This window comes from Convolutriloba macropyga, chromosome 7 (genome assembly GCF_964194025.1).
Source record: "Convolutriloba macropyga chromosome 7, txConMacr16.3, whole genome shotgun sequence".
NCBI lineage: Eukaryota > Metazoa > Xenacoelomorpha > Acoela > Convolutidae > Convolutriloba > Convolutriloba macropyga.
Window position 1 is genome coordinate 24,397,402 of NC_134474.1, and position 19,190 is coordinate 24,416,591.

Here is a 19,190-nt window from a genome sequence, read left to right on the forward strand (position 1 = left end):
GACTCCAGCTTAAGCAATTTTTTGATAATTTTTTTAATTTTCGGAAAATTATCATGTTCCAAATTTATGGATCTTTATGAGTCTGTCAAACTATTTAAAGCTTGAAATAGGGACACTCGATAGTCTCCTAAGACAATGACGTGGTTTTGAAGATTTTAATATCTTGTTTTTTTGTAAGATTTTGTTAAAATTTGCGATTATTTTCAAAATTTGTGAATATTTTTGTCCTTTTCTTGAGTTTAACGATCATTACTGGCTATCGAAGCTTTTCAAGTCTTGCTGATGGGTTATTTGACATAACTCCACAGATAGAAAAGTAGTTCTGAACATTTCCACTGCGAAATATAGAAGCTTTTATTTTAAATTTTGCAATATTTTGCAAATTTTTAAAATATCAGTTTTTTATTTGATTTATTTACTAACAAGGCTGGAAAACTAAAGGCTGCAGAGTCGAATCAAGCTAAAGCTAGCCTCACTAAACTGTGGCTAGCTACTGATGAAGTCAACCGCTCTTCGGTCGTTTGAGAGCAGTTCGCCCGACGTTAGTCGGTTATGTTTGAGGATTCATACTGTTGCAGTTTTAAGCTTCATATTACCAGGGTAGTTAGCTGAAACATTTGTACCTGCAAACGGTCCATAGGGGCCAGTGGTGACCTTTCGCTACATTTATCATATTAAAATAACACGGTTACATAATGACGTAGATCTAATTCATAAGTATGCGGATCGGATCCATTTAAAATTTATTTTACTCCTACTCTTCCCCGATGATGATACTCAAACCTGAGTTGCGAAACTATTTGCCTTGTGTGAGTTTTTGTAAATATTTTTGTGGGAGTATGGTCTCCTGAATGATCCCTTCCATGGGCGTCTGCATGGAGCCTTTCTCACGCAAATTCTGCAGGTACAGATACGATTCTGTGGTTTGAGATAGCGCGACTTCAGGCGGTTTTTTTCCTCAACATTTTGCAAATAGTTTCTAGATGATTGTGATTATGAGATCTGAAGGGAATCATCTAAAGTTGAATCTAAATTTAATTGAGATTAACTTCCAGTTCGTTATAGAAGCCGTGGAGAGCTAGCTTGTTCAAAATACTAACCTGCACACGCTGATCACGAACAAAGATTTGACTTCCATTTCTAGAATGTTTGCGCAAAAAATGCCTGTTCAAGAAATGTCTGTACAAAGAACTGAAACCGATGTTCTGGTCATCTGATTGTCAAGTTAAGGTGTGTGTTGAGACAGATTCAACTAGATTTGTAATTACCCTCGAACAAGTTCTGAAGCTATTATTTGGTCATGGTAACTAATATTTTAATAAATTATTGATAGCAGCCGTCAGCATCTCAAAAGCTATTATTTAGGCGTTCTCCTTTAGGCGTCTTTTTACGCCTCTTTAAGAGGAGTAATGGTGATCTATTTTTTTAAATCGGTGACCTCTATTTTAAGAGAATGTGTTTTTAGAGGAAGTCAAAACGCCGCACGTGAAAAGTCTGTAGGTCAATCTGCTGAACAAAATAAAAACTGAGAAAGAACGTAGAGTGGTTTTTGTGCAGGTATCCTTCTTAGAGAGAGAGAGCGAGCGAAAAAAAAATAGGCGTGAAAAAATTTGCGATAAGCGAGCAATAGTTTGATCATGTGGGGCTTTTTCGAAGTTTTATAGTTTTAACTTCAACTCTTTCAGCAAAAGCTGTTTTTCTCATATTTATTAGCTAGTAAGAGAACGTCTGGAAGCATTTTTGACCAGATGCCGCAAAATGTTAGATGCTTTTGTGAGCGGACCTTTTCTGATGGACGTTTTTTAGCAATTTTTTTAATCTATTTTCTATGGCATTTGGGGAAGCTTTTGGTTGTACTCAGTTGGTTCCAACGATCTTTCCTATTGATATGAGTTTGTTTAAAAAATGGAATAATGTTAATAGAATTTTAGCCAATTATCAACGTTTCAAAATTATTGTCTATGTTACTAATTTTAAGCTTTTTGCTATTGCTTTGCTTGTTCAGTATTTTCTTCTTTCTAATCTATAGGTATTGCGCCCGATAGACATGGCTTGAAATGATACACATTTTTAATTTTTCCTAGTTTTGTGGTTTCCTTTTTGAATTACGCTCGAACAACATTATTGTGAATGTGTGTGACTCTATAGGTTGAGGGTTTGCACCTCTCTCTCGTCGGATGTTCTTGTGCCATTAAAGAAAAGTTTTTATACTCTACATCCTCGGGATTAAATTGTCTCCCCAGACGTTCGAGGGCAATTTGTCTGACGTTAATCGGTTGATTTTTTAGATTGCTGTTTGGTCTCTGAATGGGGTGGGGTACTGATTGCACAGAAGGATTTTAAAGGGTTTTTCAAAACAATTTTAAGTACAACCCTAATTTGAAAGTTTTTGATTTTACTTCTTTGTTTTCATTTTCCTCTGTTTTCTCCTTAAATACCGTTTCCTGTTTTCTTGCCAGTTGTTTGTTGATTGTTGAATTTTTTAAATCAAAATTTGTTTTAAAATCAAGTTGTTTTAATCATTTTTTAATCAGGTTGTTTTAATCAGTTTTTTAATCAGGTTGTTTGAATTTTTTTATCAGATTTGACTTTTCTCATATTAATTTTGGTCATGTTACTGTTTCGAGCTGATTAGTGTAAGATCATGAGAGGCTATTTTTGTTTTTTTGAGTAGTTGGCTCGGTTTTAAGTCAATATCTTCGAGTAGTTTCAGGAGTTCGCCGACTTCGATTTTTTTTGTTCTGTTCTCACTTTTTTTCTACTTTTCTTGTCAATTTGGTGGTTTAATTCGCGCTAAAGAAGCAAGGGGAGAGAACAAGCCAGTAGATTTGAAGCGAGATTTTTTTGTCATCCTACCTCTAAAGGAGTGAGAAATTCGATTTTGAACAAGTTTTCGGCATTTGAAAGCTATTTTTTTTCTGTGCCCATTTCTAATTTTTTTCCGTTCTTTTATCCTGAATTTCTCAAATAATGGCTTTGAAAGGTCATACACGTGCACTAATAAGGCACATTTGTGTTTTTTTGAAAAAAATCAATTGGCAGTTAATGGTTTTTAGGACTTAGAAACTGTTTCTTTTTATAAAATAGTTTTTGTTATGCCTGAAACTGTTTCTTTTTATAAAATAGTTTTTGTTATGCCTGTTTTTGTAGTTGTTTTTGTTGTTCTTTTTAGCAGTCTCATTAGTGGCTTGTCTCATTTGCTCTTTAATCAGGCGTAAGAAAAGCTATGTTACAATTGATTTTTAAGGGTTTTAAATTGATATTTAAGGGTTGTCCAGTTTTGAAGTTGTTTTGTTGTGTTGTCACTTACTGGCCTTTCGAAAAAAGAAATTTTTAATTGTTTTGAATTTTTCGGTTTTTAGCGCATATAGAATCATGTGCTTTGTTAACTGTCATAGTTTGATGTTTATAGAAAACTCTTGATTTTCAGGTTCTAAGTTATTTTGATGAATGTTTTGGATTTTAATTCAGGACTTATTTGTGTTTATTTGTTTAACCTTGTGATCACGTTTTTAAACGTGCTATACCTCGTGATCACGTTTTTACACGTGTTATACCAGTCACGATTTATACGATTGATCTCTGACTTCTATCATCCTTTTCGCCAATACATGCTGAGCACTAAAGCTTAATGTTAAAGGTTTACTGCCTTTGGTTACCGAAGTTGCGTAAAGTGTAGTGCCAGTTGGGTTTAATATTACGCTTATTGTCCTGCAATTTGATTTAACATTTTTTAAATCTAATCTAATGCAAATGCGGGCCAAATTAGAACACTTTTTAGCTCTTAGAAAAAAATTAGGCTGTTGAGCATCTTTTTTCTCGAGCATCAAGTTATCAAAGTTCTATATAGTATGTTGGTAACTGGTGTTAGTATCAAGTTTTTTGTTTTCAATTTAAAGGCCAAATTAACCATTTTTCTCTGTTCTAAGGAAACCGTAGGCAAAGTTATCCATTTTTCAAACTTAGAAAAAAATTAGGCTGTCGTCAAATTGTCACTAATTTTTAATCGTTTCAATCCAAATTCCAGTCAGCGGTGTCAACGTCGGCTATTTTTCGGCTCTGTTTGCTGATGCATACCTCATTTCCGTTTTTTTGGAAACCTAGCAAACAGTATTTTCATTTTGCTGTTTGTTTTTCTGTAGTTTTCGATTCAAGATTTTTCCTTTTTAAGAATTTGTCACCGACAATTGTTAATTTAAATGTGTGATATACGCAGCTTTATTTTTTTTTGGTCGAATTACATTTTTCTTTGCTTTAGGGATCAGAGTCTTCTTATAGCTGGAAGTTTTATTGTTAAGATTTTTTAGGTGGTTGATTTCTGTGCTTGTCAGATTTCTGGTACTTTTGTTGGCTTTTTGACACCTGAGTTTTATTTTATTGTTTTAAATTGATCTGAGACAAAGTTATTTGCATTTATATTAGTCCTATTAGTCTTTTCCTGATGAATTTTTGCAACAGCTACTTTTCGTCTGAGAGTATGTCTGAACATTTGACTTTTCGTCTTTGTAACGGCGTAAACAGCTAAAACCTTGAGGGCATTATGCGACTGAACAGTTCTCTTAGAGCTTTACCAGTCTGAGTGTACAAACAACCGAAGCGGTTGAGAACAGGCAAAATTGGTGTGTTGGCAGAGTTTTGTGGCTGCGAAGCTGTAAGCTGAGCGTAGCTATATTGCTGTGCTCTTGGTTTTTACAATTCAAAGAATTTGAATTGTATTGGTGCGCTGTCTTTTTTAAGATCTGTTCACACTTTTTTTGGCTTTTTCACGTCAGTGAGAAGTCAAATTAGAGTTGTGATTTTGGTCACTTTGGAATAGTAAAGAGAGCGAAAAATCGAGTAGGTTTGAGGCGTGACTTTTATTTCAAAATTCCTTCAAAGGGGAGTGAGAAATTGGTGTTTGAACAATTTGGCGGTTTTTGAGATGGATTTTTGTTTCAGGTACGTCAATTTGATTTCCGTTTTCAGAGTTTCCCCTCCTTCAGTGCTTTTAAGACGGTACATATTTGTCCTAATTGGGCCTATTTACCTTTGCTTGATTTCATAAAGGGGTAGCTACAACTTTTAATGAATTTGCCACTATTTGTCATCAAATATTAGTGAATTTTAGTTTTTGCCCAGTTTAAAATTATCTGTTGTCTTATCACTTATTATCATCAATAACAGGTCTGATTGGTTGCTAATGAGGCATAAAAGAACCTATTCAATGACTCGAGAGGATAGCGAGTGGTTTTCATAACTTAAACACTACTTTTTCTCAAAAATTCTGAGTGAATTTGATTTCTGCGAGTATTTATTATACTTTTTGATGTCTTATCATTCATGTCTTTTTTCTATTTTGATGTCTCATTCAGGACAGGTCTCTGATGCTGCTAGTAGAGGTTAAATTTTTCGATTTATTCGCTTTTATTCAAAGTTAGTGTTTTCTATGACTGACACTGCTACAATTGATTGAATTAAAGCAAGTGATTTCAATTCATAGCTATTGTTTTTTGTTACTTACACGCTTGATCGTTTCTTTTTTAATTTTTAGTTATTTTTTTGTTTTGCTTGTATTTGTTGTACTTATTGATGTCCTAGCACTTAATCTCTTTGATGACAGTTCTGAACGGTGGTAATTGAGGACGCAATTAATTGATGTAGTTGTATCTTTCATTAGCTGTTGCATTCTGTGAATTTTAAGTGTTTTCAAAAGAATTCAGCAAGTTTTTTGCGATTTTTGGTTAGTTTTGTCTTAGAGGAATATAGTTTTGTCTTAGAGCAATAGAGGAATATAGTTAGAAAAAGGAAATATAGTTGGCAGTTTGAGTTCAAAGCAGTTGTTTTTTGATATTGATCCTGTCTTTTCAGAAAACAAAAGTTGATTTTTTTGTCCTGCTTGTTTTTTGTTCTTGTGTTGTTTTATTGGATCTTCTCATTACTAACAGCGCTCATTTGCCTTTTAAAGCGGAGAAAATGATTGTCGGGTCATAAATTAATACAATTCTTTGAATTCTTTTTAGGACTTGTCCTGCTATGTTTTTTTTTACTTCGTCGTCTGACGCTCTTTTTCGTTTTGATTTTGCTCACACAGCAAAGCTGAAAAAGTCAAACTTTCTGAATGACTTATTCCTCTCACTAAAGGCTTTTGTGCGCGTGACGTCATTTCTCACCTTCTCTAGCAAAAGTTTTCTGTGTGATGAGATTTTGATCATAAGTGACTTACCTCATTCAATAAAAATGACTTTTGCGCGTTAAAGCTTAAGTTTATTTTGAATTAATTTAATGTCAAAAGAACTCATATGTGTTATAATGATCCCCATTGAAAAGGCTTCTGTGCAATGAGTTTTAACAAGCTTTTTTAATTTATCGCTGTATTTACATAGCTTTTTGAGCGGCGTCCATAACTTTTCAATTTATATCTGTAGCTGTTTCTATCTCTATTATACGGCACGCAAGCCAGCCGGTTCTTCCGCAGCTATTCCGGCAATCTGCCGGCTATGTTTAGTCAAATGAAGTTTGTAGCAATTATATTAGTCCTGTGGTCTTTTTATGCGGTTTTTCAATACTGGCCCATTTCACTTTTCTTCCTCAAGAATAGTATAAACAGGTAGCGCCCAGAAGGCATTAAGTTCTCTGAAAACCTGTCAGCTCATAAATCTCCAAGTATACAATAAACAGAAACTTTGTTGGAGACGGTGTGAAAGGCGGTTCTTAGAGTTTGACACCCCCTTGCCCCCCCTTACACCTCTCCCACATCAGCTCCCACCTCACCCCTCACTTCACTCACCCCGCAATTTCCACCCTGCACATCGTTCAGGCCGTAGGGACGTGGCCACGTGCAGCCAAAGACCCCCACCACCGTTACCCACCGCGTCAAAATCCCCCCACACTGTTGAATACGACCTCCCCGCGCTGCGCTCACCCCGCACCCCTTCAATTAAGCTTAAGGTGACCGCACTAAATCTAACGTAGCTACTGACGATGCTAACCGCTTGCCGGTTGTTTGGGAGCAATTCGCATTTAGACCTCCCCACTTACAAACCCTTTCACGGTTAATCTGGCTTTCGTAAGCCCTAAGTACCTCCTGACGATACCAACCGCTCGCCTGTCGTTTAAGAGCATATTGCCCTACGTTAATCGGTTCGGTTTTACGTTTGGTGCGTCACGTTATTTCTTACTGAAATGAGCACTGGTTTTGTTTTAAGCTGCCTAAAGTGATATATTTTTGTATCGAAATTGACTTACCTCACTCTATGAATAACACTAACGTTCAAGTCATTCGATGTTTTTTTAGCCATTTGAAGGCCATTTAACTAACCTTTTCATAGTGCAGACTGTGAATGATACAATATCGTTGACGAAGTAAAAACCCCATTTTGAATTGATTTTAATGAAAAGTTTTTTTTTTTACAAAGTATTTGATTTTTTTCTAATGACTTTTATAGGTTGTCTCTGTTTTGCTCAATTCTGTATCTGCTAATTATATTATATGGCCTACTTCTTTCGCAGCTGTTTCATCATTCTCACTCTCTAATTGTTCTTAAATATGATTTTAAGATCACTCAAGGGTGTCGAAATACTATCAAAGGCACCACGCGAACAAAATAAGTTGAGTAACTTGAATTTTTTTTTCAAGGAATTTACAAATTTAGTTATTATTTATTATTATTTTACAGCACCTGTGTTCATCTTAAAGCTGTTTTAATAAACAATCGAAATGTTTCAGTAAACAACAATTTTAAAATTATTGGTTCTAGTCTAGATTTTCCTATTGTTAGCTTTTTTGGTTTTTCTTCCATCGACATTTTGGGTGCCTTCAGTTTGTCAAATTGCTGTATTTCATCAACAATGAAGCAGAAAATACCGAGAATATGATCAGAGATAGTAGCAAGCCGGAGTCTTGAATTGGTAATTGCTTGGACTTGTCCTCTATTTGATGTTTAAACTGAAACAAGGCGGCTCGGTAATGTGCGATGGCACATAAGGTTCCGACCCCGCCCATCCACAATTTTGGCATAATTGTCTACCAAATGAGGAACAGATAGAAAAACCCAAAAATTATCTTTTGGAATCCCAAAAAACTAAAAAAAAAACCCAAGTATTTTTCAAAAAAAATTATGTATGAACGATAAGATAGCCTCCAAAGCAAACAAATCAGTGGGGTAAAAATTGATGCATTAGACTGCTGTGCTATGCCAATATTAAGAAAGCGAGTCAAGACGAAGAGCAAAATCAAACAACAACAGCAACAACAAACATTAGTTACATCAAAAATTTTACGTCCGTTTTAAAAAACCAAGCTTAATAACAAATTCAACACACCGTCAGATAAAACTAAGACTCAACAAAATAACCCAAAAATCACCAGAAAAGATATGGGACCAGTCCATAAAAAGGTTTGGTTACAATTAGACAAAAGAGAACAAAAACAGTAAAGTTAAAAAATTCGCATTCTTTTTTTAAATTATTAACTTTAAAGTAATGAAAACCGTTAAAAATCAAGTAAAATATCCTAAAGGCGTGCGATAACCAATGCTTCTATAGAAGGGCATCGGGACCTGACCTTATTCATTTTTTAGGCGGCTAAAAAGAACAAAAAAACAACAAACAAAAAATTAATTGAAACTTGCCGGAAAACGCTGTCAAAACCTTCAAGCCATATTTTGGCCCTCAAAATATATTTGATTGCGCTTTCCTCATATACCAAAACTGTAGTATGTGGTCATTCATTAGTGAGACTAGGTAACAAGTAGACAAAAAAGAAAGAAGGGCGAAAGTATATAATACTTTTAATTTTTTTCGAAATAAAATTACATCAGAAGTCAAAAAAGACTTTAATTACATAATGATATGTTCAAGTAGGGTCGTTTATTCATCCATAGGAACCTCTTGAGACCTGCAGTTATCCAGAATATGTCTAACGTCTAGAAAAAGAACGTCAAAAATGACAAAAATCAAATTAATTTATTTTTTTTGTGAAAAACCGGTGTCGAAGCCAGTAAGGTCATGACAAATTCTTTTTAAAAAAAAATGAGGACACTAATTCCTTTTGACACCTTCCCCTGACATCCACAATGTCATATTTGAGCTGTAACTAACTAACGAGATTAGGTAACAAAAAGAAAAATAAAAAGAAAATTGCGAAGTTAAATTTTTTTTTAGTTTTGGAAAACGATTCTTTTCAAAGTCAGGAAAGCCATCAGCTATCTGATAAAATCAGAATATCGGCTCAACTATTCTTCCATGAAAACCAAAAAACCTATCACTATAAAGGAAATTTCATACGACCGAAATGACAAAGTAAAAATGACAGTTAAAGACAAAATTAAAAAATTCATTTACTTTCTTCAAGAAAGTGTCGAGGCCGTTAAAACGATAATCTATATCTTTCAGGGTTTTAATATGTTACATTGTGGCTTATTTTGAACCCTAATAATGCGAAAGGACTCCGAAAATTTATAAAAAATTCAAAAAGTAAATCGAAATTTCATTAAAAAGTTTTCCTCCGAAAAACTATTTTTAAAGTCTTAACAGTCATTAGCTGTCCTCTCAAGTTACTACGTAGTTCGTTTACTGTTCCTTAAGAAGCCTATTGTTTTTCTAGTCATCGAGTCTATGCCATAGGACCCCGAAAAATTAGTAAACTTTCAAATAGAAAATAAAAATTTTTTTAAAAAATTTTCTTTCGAAAATTTTTTTTCAAGTCTTAACAGCCATTAGCTGTCCCCTCAAATTACTAAATAGGTTCGCTTAATGCTTTTTAGGAAGCGTATTGCAATTCTAGTCAACGAATCTATGTCATAGGGCTACAAAATTTCATTAAAATCTCAAAAAAAGAATCAAAATTTAAAAAAAAATTAATAAAACTCAAGAATCGGAGCCATAAAAATTGCCCGATTCCTTAAAAACTAATTATTTGTTTATTGGGCATTACTTGACGGTAAATGAGGTTTGTCAGGAACACAACCTGGATAATAAATGTGACTAGTCTCCAAGTGACTTGAAAAAAAGTAATAAAAAAAACATGAAAAGGTTTTTAAAAATTCCAGCTCTCAAATGAAAATCGAGGATTTTCTATAGTAAACATCACTATGAGACGAAAACTACCCCTTTTATGGCCTTTCGTCTGTTAGAATCACAAGAATGTTCCATTTATAGCAGAAAATGTAATTTTGAATTGCTATTTTTTTTTATAGAAAATAGCTTAATTTGAACAAAAAGTGAACAAAATCATGCCAAACTTCACGTGTTCACGCAAAACTTTAAACCTTGATAATTCCTCAAAAAACACGAAATTCGAAAAAATCTTTTTAATTCCGAATTCTACGCGAGACGAGCTTTTCAATGATACCACTCACTCTTCTCTACGATGAATATATCGATCGGCCAAAATTCACGGAACAAAAAAAAACCCATTTGTGTATATAGTTCCTCCCCCCCACAAGTGGGGTCGGAACAATTAAATTTATTTGAACCTCCTGTTCCTCTTAATGGAAAGATTTTAAATTATCTGAATTATTCGTCCTCATTCTTTTTCTTTGATTTGATCTGTTTCAAAAAATTAATATTGTATATAAGGTTCTGGTTGCACTGAGGGAAAACTTTTAACCCTTCGATTTTTATCACAGGTGGAGAACGAGTCTTTTGAATGGTCACATCAGCTATCAGTCAAAAGTCGTTCGATTTGGATGATTTTGAACATTTTCTACGTACAATTTCAATCAACCAAATCCTTATGTTCTTTGCGTGTGTTTAGGACCGTTCAATCGCAGTGTGGGACATGGTGAATCCAGGGGAGATCAACATTCGGAGGGTGCTGGTGGGTCACAGGGCAGCTGTCAATGTTGTTGATTTTGATCAGAGATACATTGTGTCCGCCTCCGGAGACAGAACAATCAAGGTTAAATCTCTGCCTAATTTACTTCTTCAAGTGCGTGATGTAAATTAAAATGGCTCCGCGTTGTAGCGTCCGCAATTGTGCATGAGCGAAGTGTTTGTTTTCCACTATTGCTTGTTTTTCGCTTTTTGGTAAACTTGAGTGCTTCAAATCTCCTATTTACAGTTATGTGTGAGTGAACTGATTTCGAAGTACATGTTGTCTTTTGTCTGATCTTAAAACAAATTTTACCTCCGTAAACCCCATTTTCAACATTGTAACTTTGATAATACTGCATTAAGTTCCTGCAAAATTCGTGATTCACGAGGATTGAGTTCATTAAATTCAAATTTGTATTATGCTGTAAATGTATGTATGCAGTGTATTATTACAGGTGTGGGCGACCTCAACTTGTGAGTTCGTGCGCACTCTGAATGGACACAAGCGAGGAATCGCCTGTCTCCAGTATAGGGACAACCTTGTAGTCTCAGGGTCCAGTGACAACGATATCCGCCTCTGGGACATTGAGAACGGCCAGTGTATACGTACACTCAATGGCCACGAGGAGCTAGTGCGCTGCATTCGCTTCGACAACTACAGAATTGTATCTGGTGCTTACGACGGGTTAGTCAACAGTTCTGTTATCGATCGCCCGAAGTTCATGTCAGTGACAATTCGAAGAAATGTTCTATATCGCTCCTTTTATTTAAGCAATCGTCAGTACAATCTTATGATCTGATCAGCATTTTACCAACAGTCTCTCGAGTTTTGAATGTAGACGTTTATAGATGGGTTTCGTATGAGGGAATTTCTGCGAGTAAGAAAAATAAAACCTGATGTGTGCCTTGAACATCATATTGCGGAATACGTCTTTGTCATTTAAACAAATATATAATGTTGTATTAATTCCAGGAGAATCAAAGTGTGGGACCTGAAAGCAGCCCTGGACCCACGAATCCCCGTGTCCGAATTGTGTCTGCAGACGCTTGAGGTGAGACTGATCTGAATAGAAGTGCTTCCGAACGAAGGAGCGTTCATTTTGTCGATGCCTTGCTTGTATTCAGTGATTTGCAACAAGAAATATTTCTACATAAATACTATCAATTTTACTTTGCCAATAAAATCTGGCGATTACTAATTGCCCTGGAAGGCATTATTATAAACGAGTCTTCATTACGCCCAAAACGTACACGAAAACTCAAATTTGCTTGATTTTGTCGGAGTTATGAGCGAGCCTAAAAAATGTGGCAGTAATGCGAATCTCTATATTAATTCTAGCTCGAATGCTGTACCACCATGTTTCAGCTCCAATGGTTACATGTTTTAACGGCCCTTAAACATTCAGCCTAGCGCAATGCATACGTTTTCGAGACGTGCTATATCGCCATATTTCGCTCATTTTTTGCACTCAAAAAGCATGTCGCATAGAGGAAACAAGCGAGCCAAATGGCCACTAACCAAGATTTGGCTCATTAGAAAGGTTAATAGGTATAGACAGTAGGATCGGTAGCATAGAGGATAAGAGGATTGACTGTCAAGCGAGGGGCAGGGTTTCGAGTCTTATTAAAGGGGAAAACGACGCATAATTTCCTGGAATATAAATTTGAGAAGTTGCTTTTTCGTTCCTTTTATTTCGTTCGTTTTTTTTTCTAATCTGTCTCTTTTGTCATATTTTAATTCCTAATCTAAACATGTTTTATACTCACTAAGCTTGACAAAACAGGCGAGCCATTGACCAAATTATTGCTGATTCAGAAAGAGCAAAAGACGAATGCAATGCGCATCGGTAGCGCAACCGACAAGATCTATGGCTGTTAAGCGAGGGGCATGGTAATGCATAGTGTAATGCGTGAATTTTGAGACGTCTTTATTTCCATATTTAAGCTCCTCATTCGCTCATTTTTTGCACTCATTAAGCTTCCTGCATAGCAAAAACAGGCGCGCCAAAAAGGCAATAGCCAACAATTTGCTCATTAGAAACGTCAATTGCGTAAGCTCATTAGAAACGTCAATAGGAATCGGCGGCGTAGATGATAATACCATTGACTGGTAAATGCGGAAAAATAGGCATAATTTCCTGAAGCACGAAAAATTTAAGTTGGTTTTCTTTTCGTTCTTATTTTTCGTTCTTTCTTTCTTTCCAATCCTTTTCTTTCATCATATTTTGGCTCCTAATCTGCACGTTTTGCGCTCTTTAGGCTTGCCAAAATAGGTGAGCCATTAAAGTCATTGGCCAAAATATTGCTGATTCAGAAATTGCAATAGACAAATTCAATGCGCATTGGTAGCGTAAGCGATAAGACCTATGGCTATGAGCGAGGGGCATAGACTCGAACTCGAGTTGATGCAAAAAGTAGCTCGTTTTCTTGACCTCAAAACTGGTAATTTTTTAGCCACTCCTGTCTTTCTTTCCTTATTGTTTTTTTCTCTTTAATTCTTTCTTATATTTCTTTGCTAAAGAATTAAGTTCAAATTTCATAAAGTTTGGAAATATCTGTCACATTTGTCAACAATTTGTGTTTTGAAGCTATGTTCGAAGGACAGCTGCTAACAAAGTGCCTTTGAGCAGAAATCAAAGAAGCCTAATTGATTTTTCACATAGTCGAAATTGGTGTAAGGACAATTTACCCAAATCCTTTTTACCCAATGCCAACTTTAATTTAGCATATTGTTAAAATTACAGAAACGACTATTTAGCCGACTATAAAAATAAATGGTTCGTGGGACTTGACACGAAACTATCACAACCGAACGTCGGATAATTAAATGGAAAGATCAAAGAGCATTGGATAAGTTGGCACTGGGTAAAATGGCATTGGGTAAATTTTCATGTAACCGACAGAAGTTCATTTTCTTATTGCGGATTAAAAAAGCAATTTCGAAAAATGAACGGCTATTAATTGCTCTCGAACAAAGTCATGCGTGACTAAAGTTATATTAGTCATGCGGGAATTTATGCAATTTTGTCGTATTTTCGTCTGATCGTGTTTTTACGTCGGATAATTTTGTTTTTCGTCCCTACAAATGGACGAGGGGCATTAAGTTCTCTAAGTCTTGCGGCTCTCTAGTCTCTAAGTTTGCGATTCACCAAAACTGTTGAAGAGACATAAATTGATGGTCTGAGAGTACGGTACCACCAACACCACAACGACCACTTCACCCGCATTTAATCTCGCCATATTCTACCCCATAAACCTGCAAACTCGGTCCCACCCGAGCTCATCCCTCCGCTACCCCCTCAATCAAGATATAACTAGCCTTTCTAAGCCGCATCGAGTTGCCGCCGAAGCCAAATGCTCGCCATTCATTTGAGAGCAATTCTCCCGACGGAAGCTGGTTGTTAATAGCCACAAAGCGATGGCTGTAGCTTTTATTGGCCCTCTCTTGGCTTTTTACAATCCAAAAGGTTCGGATTTTATTGGGGTGCTGGCTTTTTTAAGATCTGTTCACCTTTTTAGGCTTTTTCACGTCAGTGAGAAGTCAATTTAGAGTGGTGATTCTGATCATGCTGAAGTAGTAAGAGCAAAAAATCGAGTTCGTTTGAGGCTACCTTTGAAGGGAGTCAGAAGTTGGTGTTGAACTGTTTTACGCTTTTTGAGAGGGAATTTTTTACGCGCGTTTTTTTAATTGCTCTCAAACGAAGTTTGTAGCAATTATATTAGTCCTGTCGGTCTTTTTTTATGCGATTTTTCGCTTGACCGATTTTTCGTCTGACGCTTTTGACTTTTCGTCCTCAGAAACGGAATAAACAGGTAGCGCCCAGCGGGCATTAAGTGCTCTTAGAGCCTTTCAGCTCTGTTTCAGCCCAAACCGTTTTGGAGACATACATATGGTGTGAAGAGCGTTTCTTGAGGTTGAAGACCCCCCTTCCCCAACTGCTGACCCCCCCCCACCACTATTGCCCCCAGCCCAACCCCACCGCGCTGTTGCCCCCACCCTACTGTTGCCACCCCCATCAGCATCCCGGTGCACCCCCCCCCCCCCCCCGGGCAACAGAGCGGTTCTTAGAGGTTGGAGACCACGCCCCCCCCCCCCAACTGATGACCCCCCACCCACTATTCCAACCCCCAACTGCGCTGTTGCCCCCCATACTGTTACCAACCAACATCAGCAACCCGGTGCACCCCTCCCTCCTACCATGGCTAGCTACTGACGAACAACCGGTCGCCAAAAACCCGCAAATTTATACTAATTTTCACATTTGTTTTCAAGCTTTTTGAAAATTTTTTTGTCATTTTTTGAGTTTTATCAGCCCTAGATGTCCAGGAATCCACTCTGTGATTTGGTAATGCATTACTACCTTGCTTCTAGTGATAATAGATTGGTTTCAATTTTTAAACATCGCGAATTTTTTTTTGACAAAACTTGCAAATTTTTTCAAGGTTTTTGAAAATTTTTGTCATTTTTTAGGTTTCTCCAATCTCAAGAGCAAAGGAACCTCCTCTAGGGTTTGACAATTGCTTACTGTAGGGTTTGTAGGCGTAATGGAATTTTTTGAAGATCAACTTCACGAGTTTTAGCTTTTTTTTGACAAAAATTGCATTCTAAATTTTCTTTAACATTTATTGTCATTATTCGAGGTTTTTTAGCCCCAGGGTTCAGACAACATCCTCAAGGGATTGATAATAGGTTTCGCTACATAGTTTGTGGTAAGTGAATGGTTTTCAACATTTTAACATCACGAATTTTAGCAATTGTTTGGTAAAACTTGATTTTTTTTTCAAATTTTTTCGAAATTTTTTGTCATTATCTAAGTTTTTCCAGCCTCAAGAACCAGGAAACCTCCTCTAGGCTTTGATGATAGGTTACTGAAATTTCTTTTTTGGCCGTAGAATAGTTTTAAATTTTTTGATATCACAAATTTTATCGGTTTTTTCATAAAATTTGCAATTTTTTGACATTTTTTGTTTTATAGATTTATTCAGACTCAAGAGCCAAGGAACCTCCTCTAGAGTTTGATAATAAGTTTTTGTATAGTTTCTAGATGCATCGGAGTTTGTACATGCATTGAATGCATTAAAGGTTCTAACATTTAACGAGTTTTAGCATTTCTTGAAAAATTTTTGGCAATCTTCATGTTTTTTGAAATTGTTTGTCATTGTTTCTAGGTTTTTCCTGCCTCAAGAGCCAAGAAACCTCCTTCGAGGTGTGATAGTAAGCTGCTGCTTAATTTCTCCCCCAAATGCTGACCCCCCCACTATTGCCCCAACCCCCCCCCCCCCCCCCACCGCGCTGTTGTCTGTTGCCCCCACCCTATTGTTGCCACCCCCATCAGCATCCCGGTGCACCGCCCCGTGCAACAGAGCGGTTCTTAGAGGTTGGAGACCCCCCCACTATTGCCAACCCCCAACTGCGCTGTTGCACCCCATACTGTTACCAACCCACATCAGCAACCCGGTGCACCCCTCCCCCCTACCATGGCTAGCTACTGACGAACAACCGGTCGCCAAAAACCTGCAAATTTATACTAATTTTCATTTTTTTCAAGCTTTTTGAAAATTTTTTGTCATTTTTTGAGTTTTATCAGCACTAGATGTCCAGGAATCCACTCTGTGATTTGGTAATGGATTACTACCTTGCTTCTAGTGATAATAGATTGGTTTCAATTTTTAAACATCGCGATTTTTTTTTTGACAACTTGCAAATTTTTTCAATGTTTTTGAAAATTTTTTTTCATTTTTTTAGGTTTCTCGAATCTCAAGAGCAAAGGAACGTCCTCTAGGGTTTGACAATTGCTTACTGTAGATTTTGTAGGCGTAATGGAATTTTTTGAAGATCTTAACTTCACGAATTTTATCTTTTTTTGACAAAAATTGCATTTTTTAAAATTTTCCTTAACATTTTATTGTCATTATTCGAGGTTTTTCAGCCCCAGGGTTCAGACAACATCCTCAAGGGATTGATGATAAGTTTTGCTACATAGTTTGTGCTAAGTGAATGGTTTTCAACATTTTAACATCACGAATTTTAGCAATTGTTTGGTAAAACTTGATTTTTTTTCAATTTTTTTCGAAATTTTTTGTCATTATCTAAGTTTTTCCAGCCTCAAGAACCAGGAAACCTCCTCTAGGCTTTGATGATAGGTTACTGAAATTTCTTTTTTGGCCGTAGAATAGTTTTAAACTTTTTGATATCACAAATTTTATCGGTTTTTTCATAAAATTTGCAATTTTTTGACATTTTTTGTTTTTTTATAGATTTATTCAGACTCAAGAGCCAAGGAACCTCCTCTAGAGTTTGATAATAAGTTATTGTATAGTTTCTAGATGCATTGGAGTTTGTACATGCATTGAATGCATTAAAGGTTCTAACATTTAACGAGTTTTAGCATTTTTTGAAAAATTTTTGGAAATCATGTTTTTTGGAATTGTTTGTCATTGTTTCTAGGTTTTTCCTGCCTCAAGAGCCAAGAAACCTCCTTCGAGGTGTGATAGTAAGATGCTGCTTAATTTCTCCCCCAACTGCTGACCCCCCTCCCCAATATTGCCCCCAAACCCCCCCCCCCACCGCGCTGTTGCCTGTTGCCCCACCCTATTGTTGCCACCCCCATCAGCATCCCGGTGCACCGCCCCGGGCAACAGAGCGGTTCTTAGAGGTTGGAGACCCCCACCCCAACTGATGACCCCCCCCACTATTGCCAACCCCCAACTGCGCTGTTGCACCCCATACTATTACCAACCCACATCAGCAACCCGGTGCACCCCTCCCCCCTACCATGGCTAGCTACTGACGAACAACCGGTCGCCAAAAAACCTGCAAATTTATAATAATTTTCACATTTTTTTCAAGCTTTTTGAAAATTTTTGTCATTTTTGAGTTTTATCAGCACTAGATGTCCAAGAATCCACTCTGTGATTTGGTAATGGATTACTACCTTGCTTCTAGTGATAATAGATTGGTTTCAATTTTTAAACATCGCGATTTTTTTTTGACAACTTGACAAAAAAATTTCAAAGTTTTTCAAGGTTTTTGAAATTTTTTTGTCATTTTTTAGGTTTCTCGAATCTCAAGAGCAAAGGAACGTCCTCTAGGGTTTGACAATTGCTTACTGTAGGGTTTGTAGGCGTAATGGAATTTTTTGAAGATCTTAACTTCACGAATTTTAGCTTTTTTTGACCAAAATTGCATTTTTTTAAAATTTTCCTTAACATTTTGTCATTATTCGAGGTTTTTCAGCCCCAGGGTTCAGACAACATCCTCAAGGGATTGATGATAAGTTTTGCTACATAGTTTGTGGTAAGTGAATGGTTTTCAACATTTCAACATCACGAATTTTAGCAATTGTTTGGTAAAACTTGAATTTTTTTTCAAATTTTTTCGAAATTTTTTGTCATTATCCAAGTTTTTCCAGCCTCAAGAACCAGGAAACCTCCTCTGGGCTTTGATGATAGGTTAATGAAGTTTCTTTTTTGGCCGTAGAATAGTTTTAAACTTTTTGATATCACAAATTTTATCGATTTTTTCGACTTTTTTTGTTTTTTTATAGGTTTATTCAGACTCAAGAGCCAAGGAATTTCCTCTAGAGTTTGATAATAAGTTTTTGTATAGTTTCTAGATGCATTGGAGTTTGTACATGCGTTGAATGCATTAAAGGTTCTACCATTTAACGGGTTTTAGCATTTTTTGAAAAGTTTTTGGCAATCTTCATGTTTTTTGAAATTGTTTGTCATTGTTTCTAGGCTTTTCCTGCCTCAAGAGCCAAGAAACCTCCTTCGAGGTGTGATAGTAAGATGCTGCTTAATTTCTCCCCCAACTGCTGACCCCCCTCCCCAATATTGCCCCCAAACCCCCCCCCCCCCCCCCCCACCGCGCTGTTGCCTGTTGCCCCACCCTATTGTTGCCACCCCCATCAGCATCCCGGTGCACCGCCCCGGGCAACAGAGCGGTTCTTAGAGGTTGGAGACCCCCACCCCAACTGATGACCCCCCCCCCACTATTGCCAACCCCCAACTGCGCTGTTGCACCCCATACTATTACCAACCCACATCAGCAACCCGGTGCACCCCTCCCCCCTACCATGGCTAGCTACTGACGAACAACCGGTCGCCAAAAAACCTGCAAATTTATACTAATTTTCACATTTTTTTCAAGCTTTTTGAAAATTTTTGTCATTTTTGAGTTTTATCAGCACTAGATGTCCAAGAATCCTCTCTGTGATTTGGTAATGGATTACTACCTTGCTTCTAGTGATAATAGATTGGTTTCAATTTTTAAACATCGCGATTTTTTTTTGACAACTTGACAAAAAAATTTCAAAGTTTTTCAAGGTTTTTGAAATTTTTTTGTCATTTTTTAGATTTCTCGAATCTCAAGAGCAAAGGAACGTCCTCTAGGG

At 36.7% G+C, this 19,190-nt stretch overlaps 1 protein-coding gene across 1 annotated transcript in view; it reads left to right on the forward strand.

Moving 5' to 3' along the window:
- LOC142342711 (F-box and WD repeat domain-containing 11-B-like) overlaps positions 1-19,190 on the forward strand; it is a 192,004-nt gene that overhangs the window by 160,984 nt on the left and 11,830 nt on the right. The window contains exons 7-9 of the mRNA XM_075394228.1: positions 10,736-10,879; positions 11,250-11,479; positions 11,768-11,846. Of these exons, the coding sequence (XP_075250343.1) occupies positions 10,736-10,879; positions 11,250-11,479; positions 11,768-11,846 (453 nt within the window). The remainder of the gene's footprint in view (positions 1-10,735; positions 10,880-11,249; positions 11,480-11,767; positions 11,847-19,190) is intronic.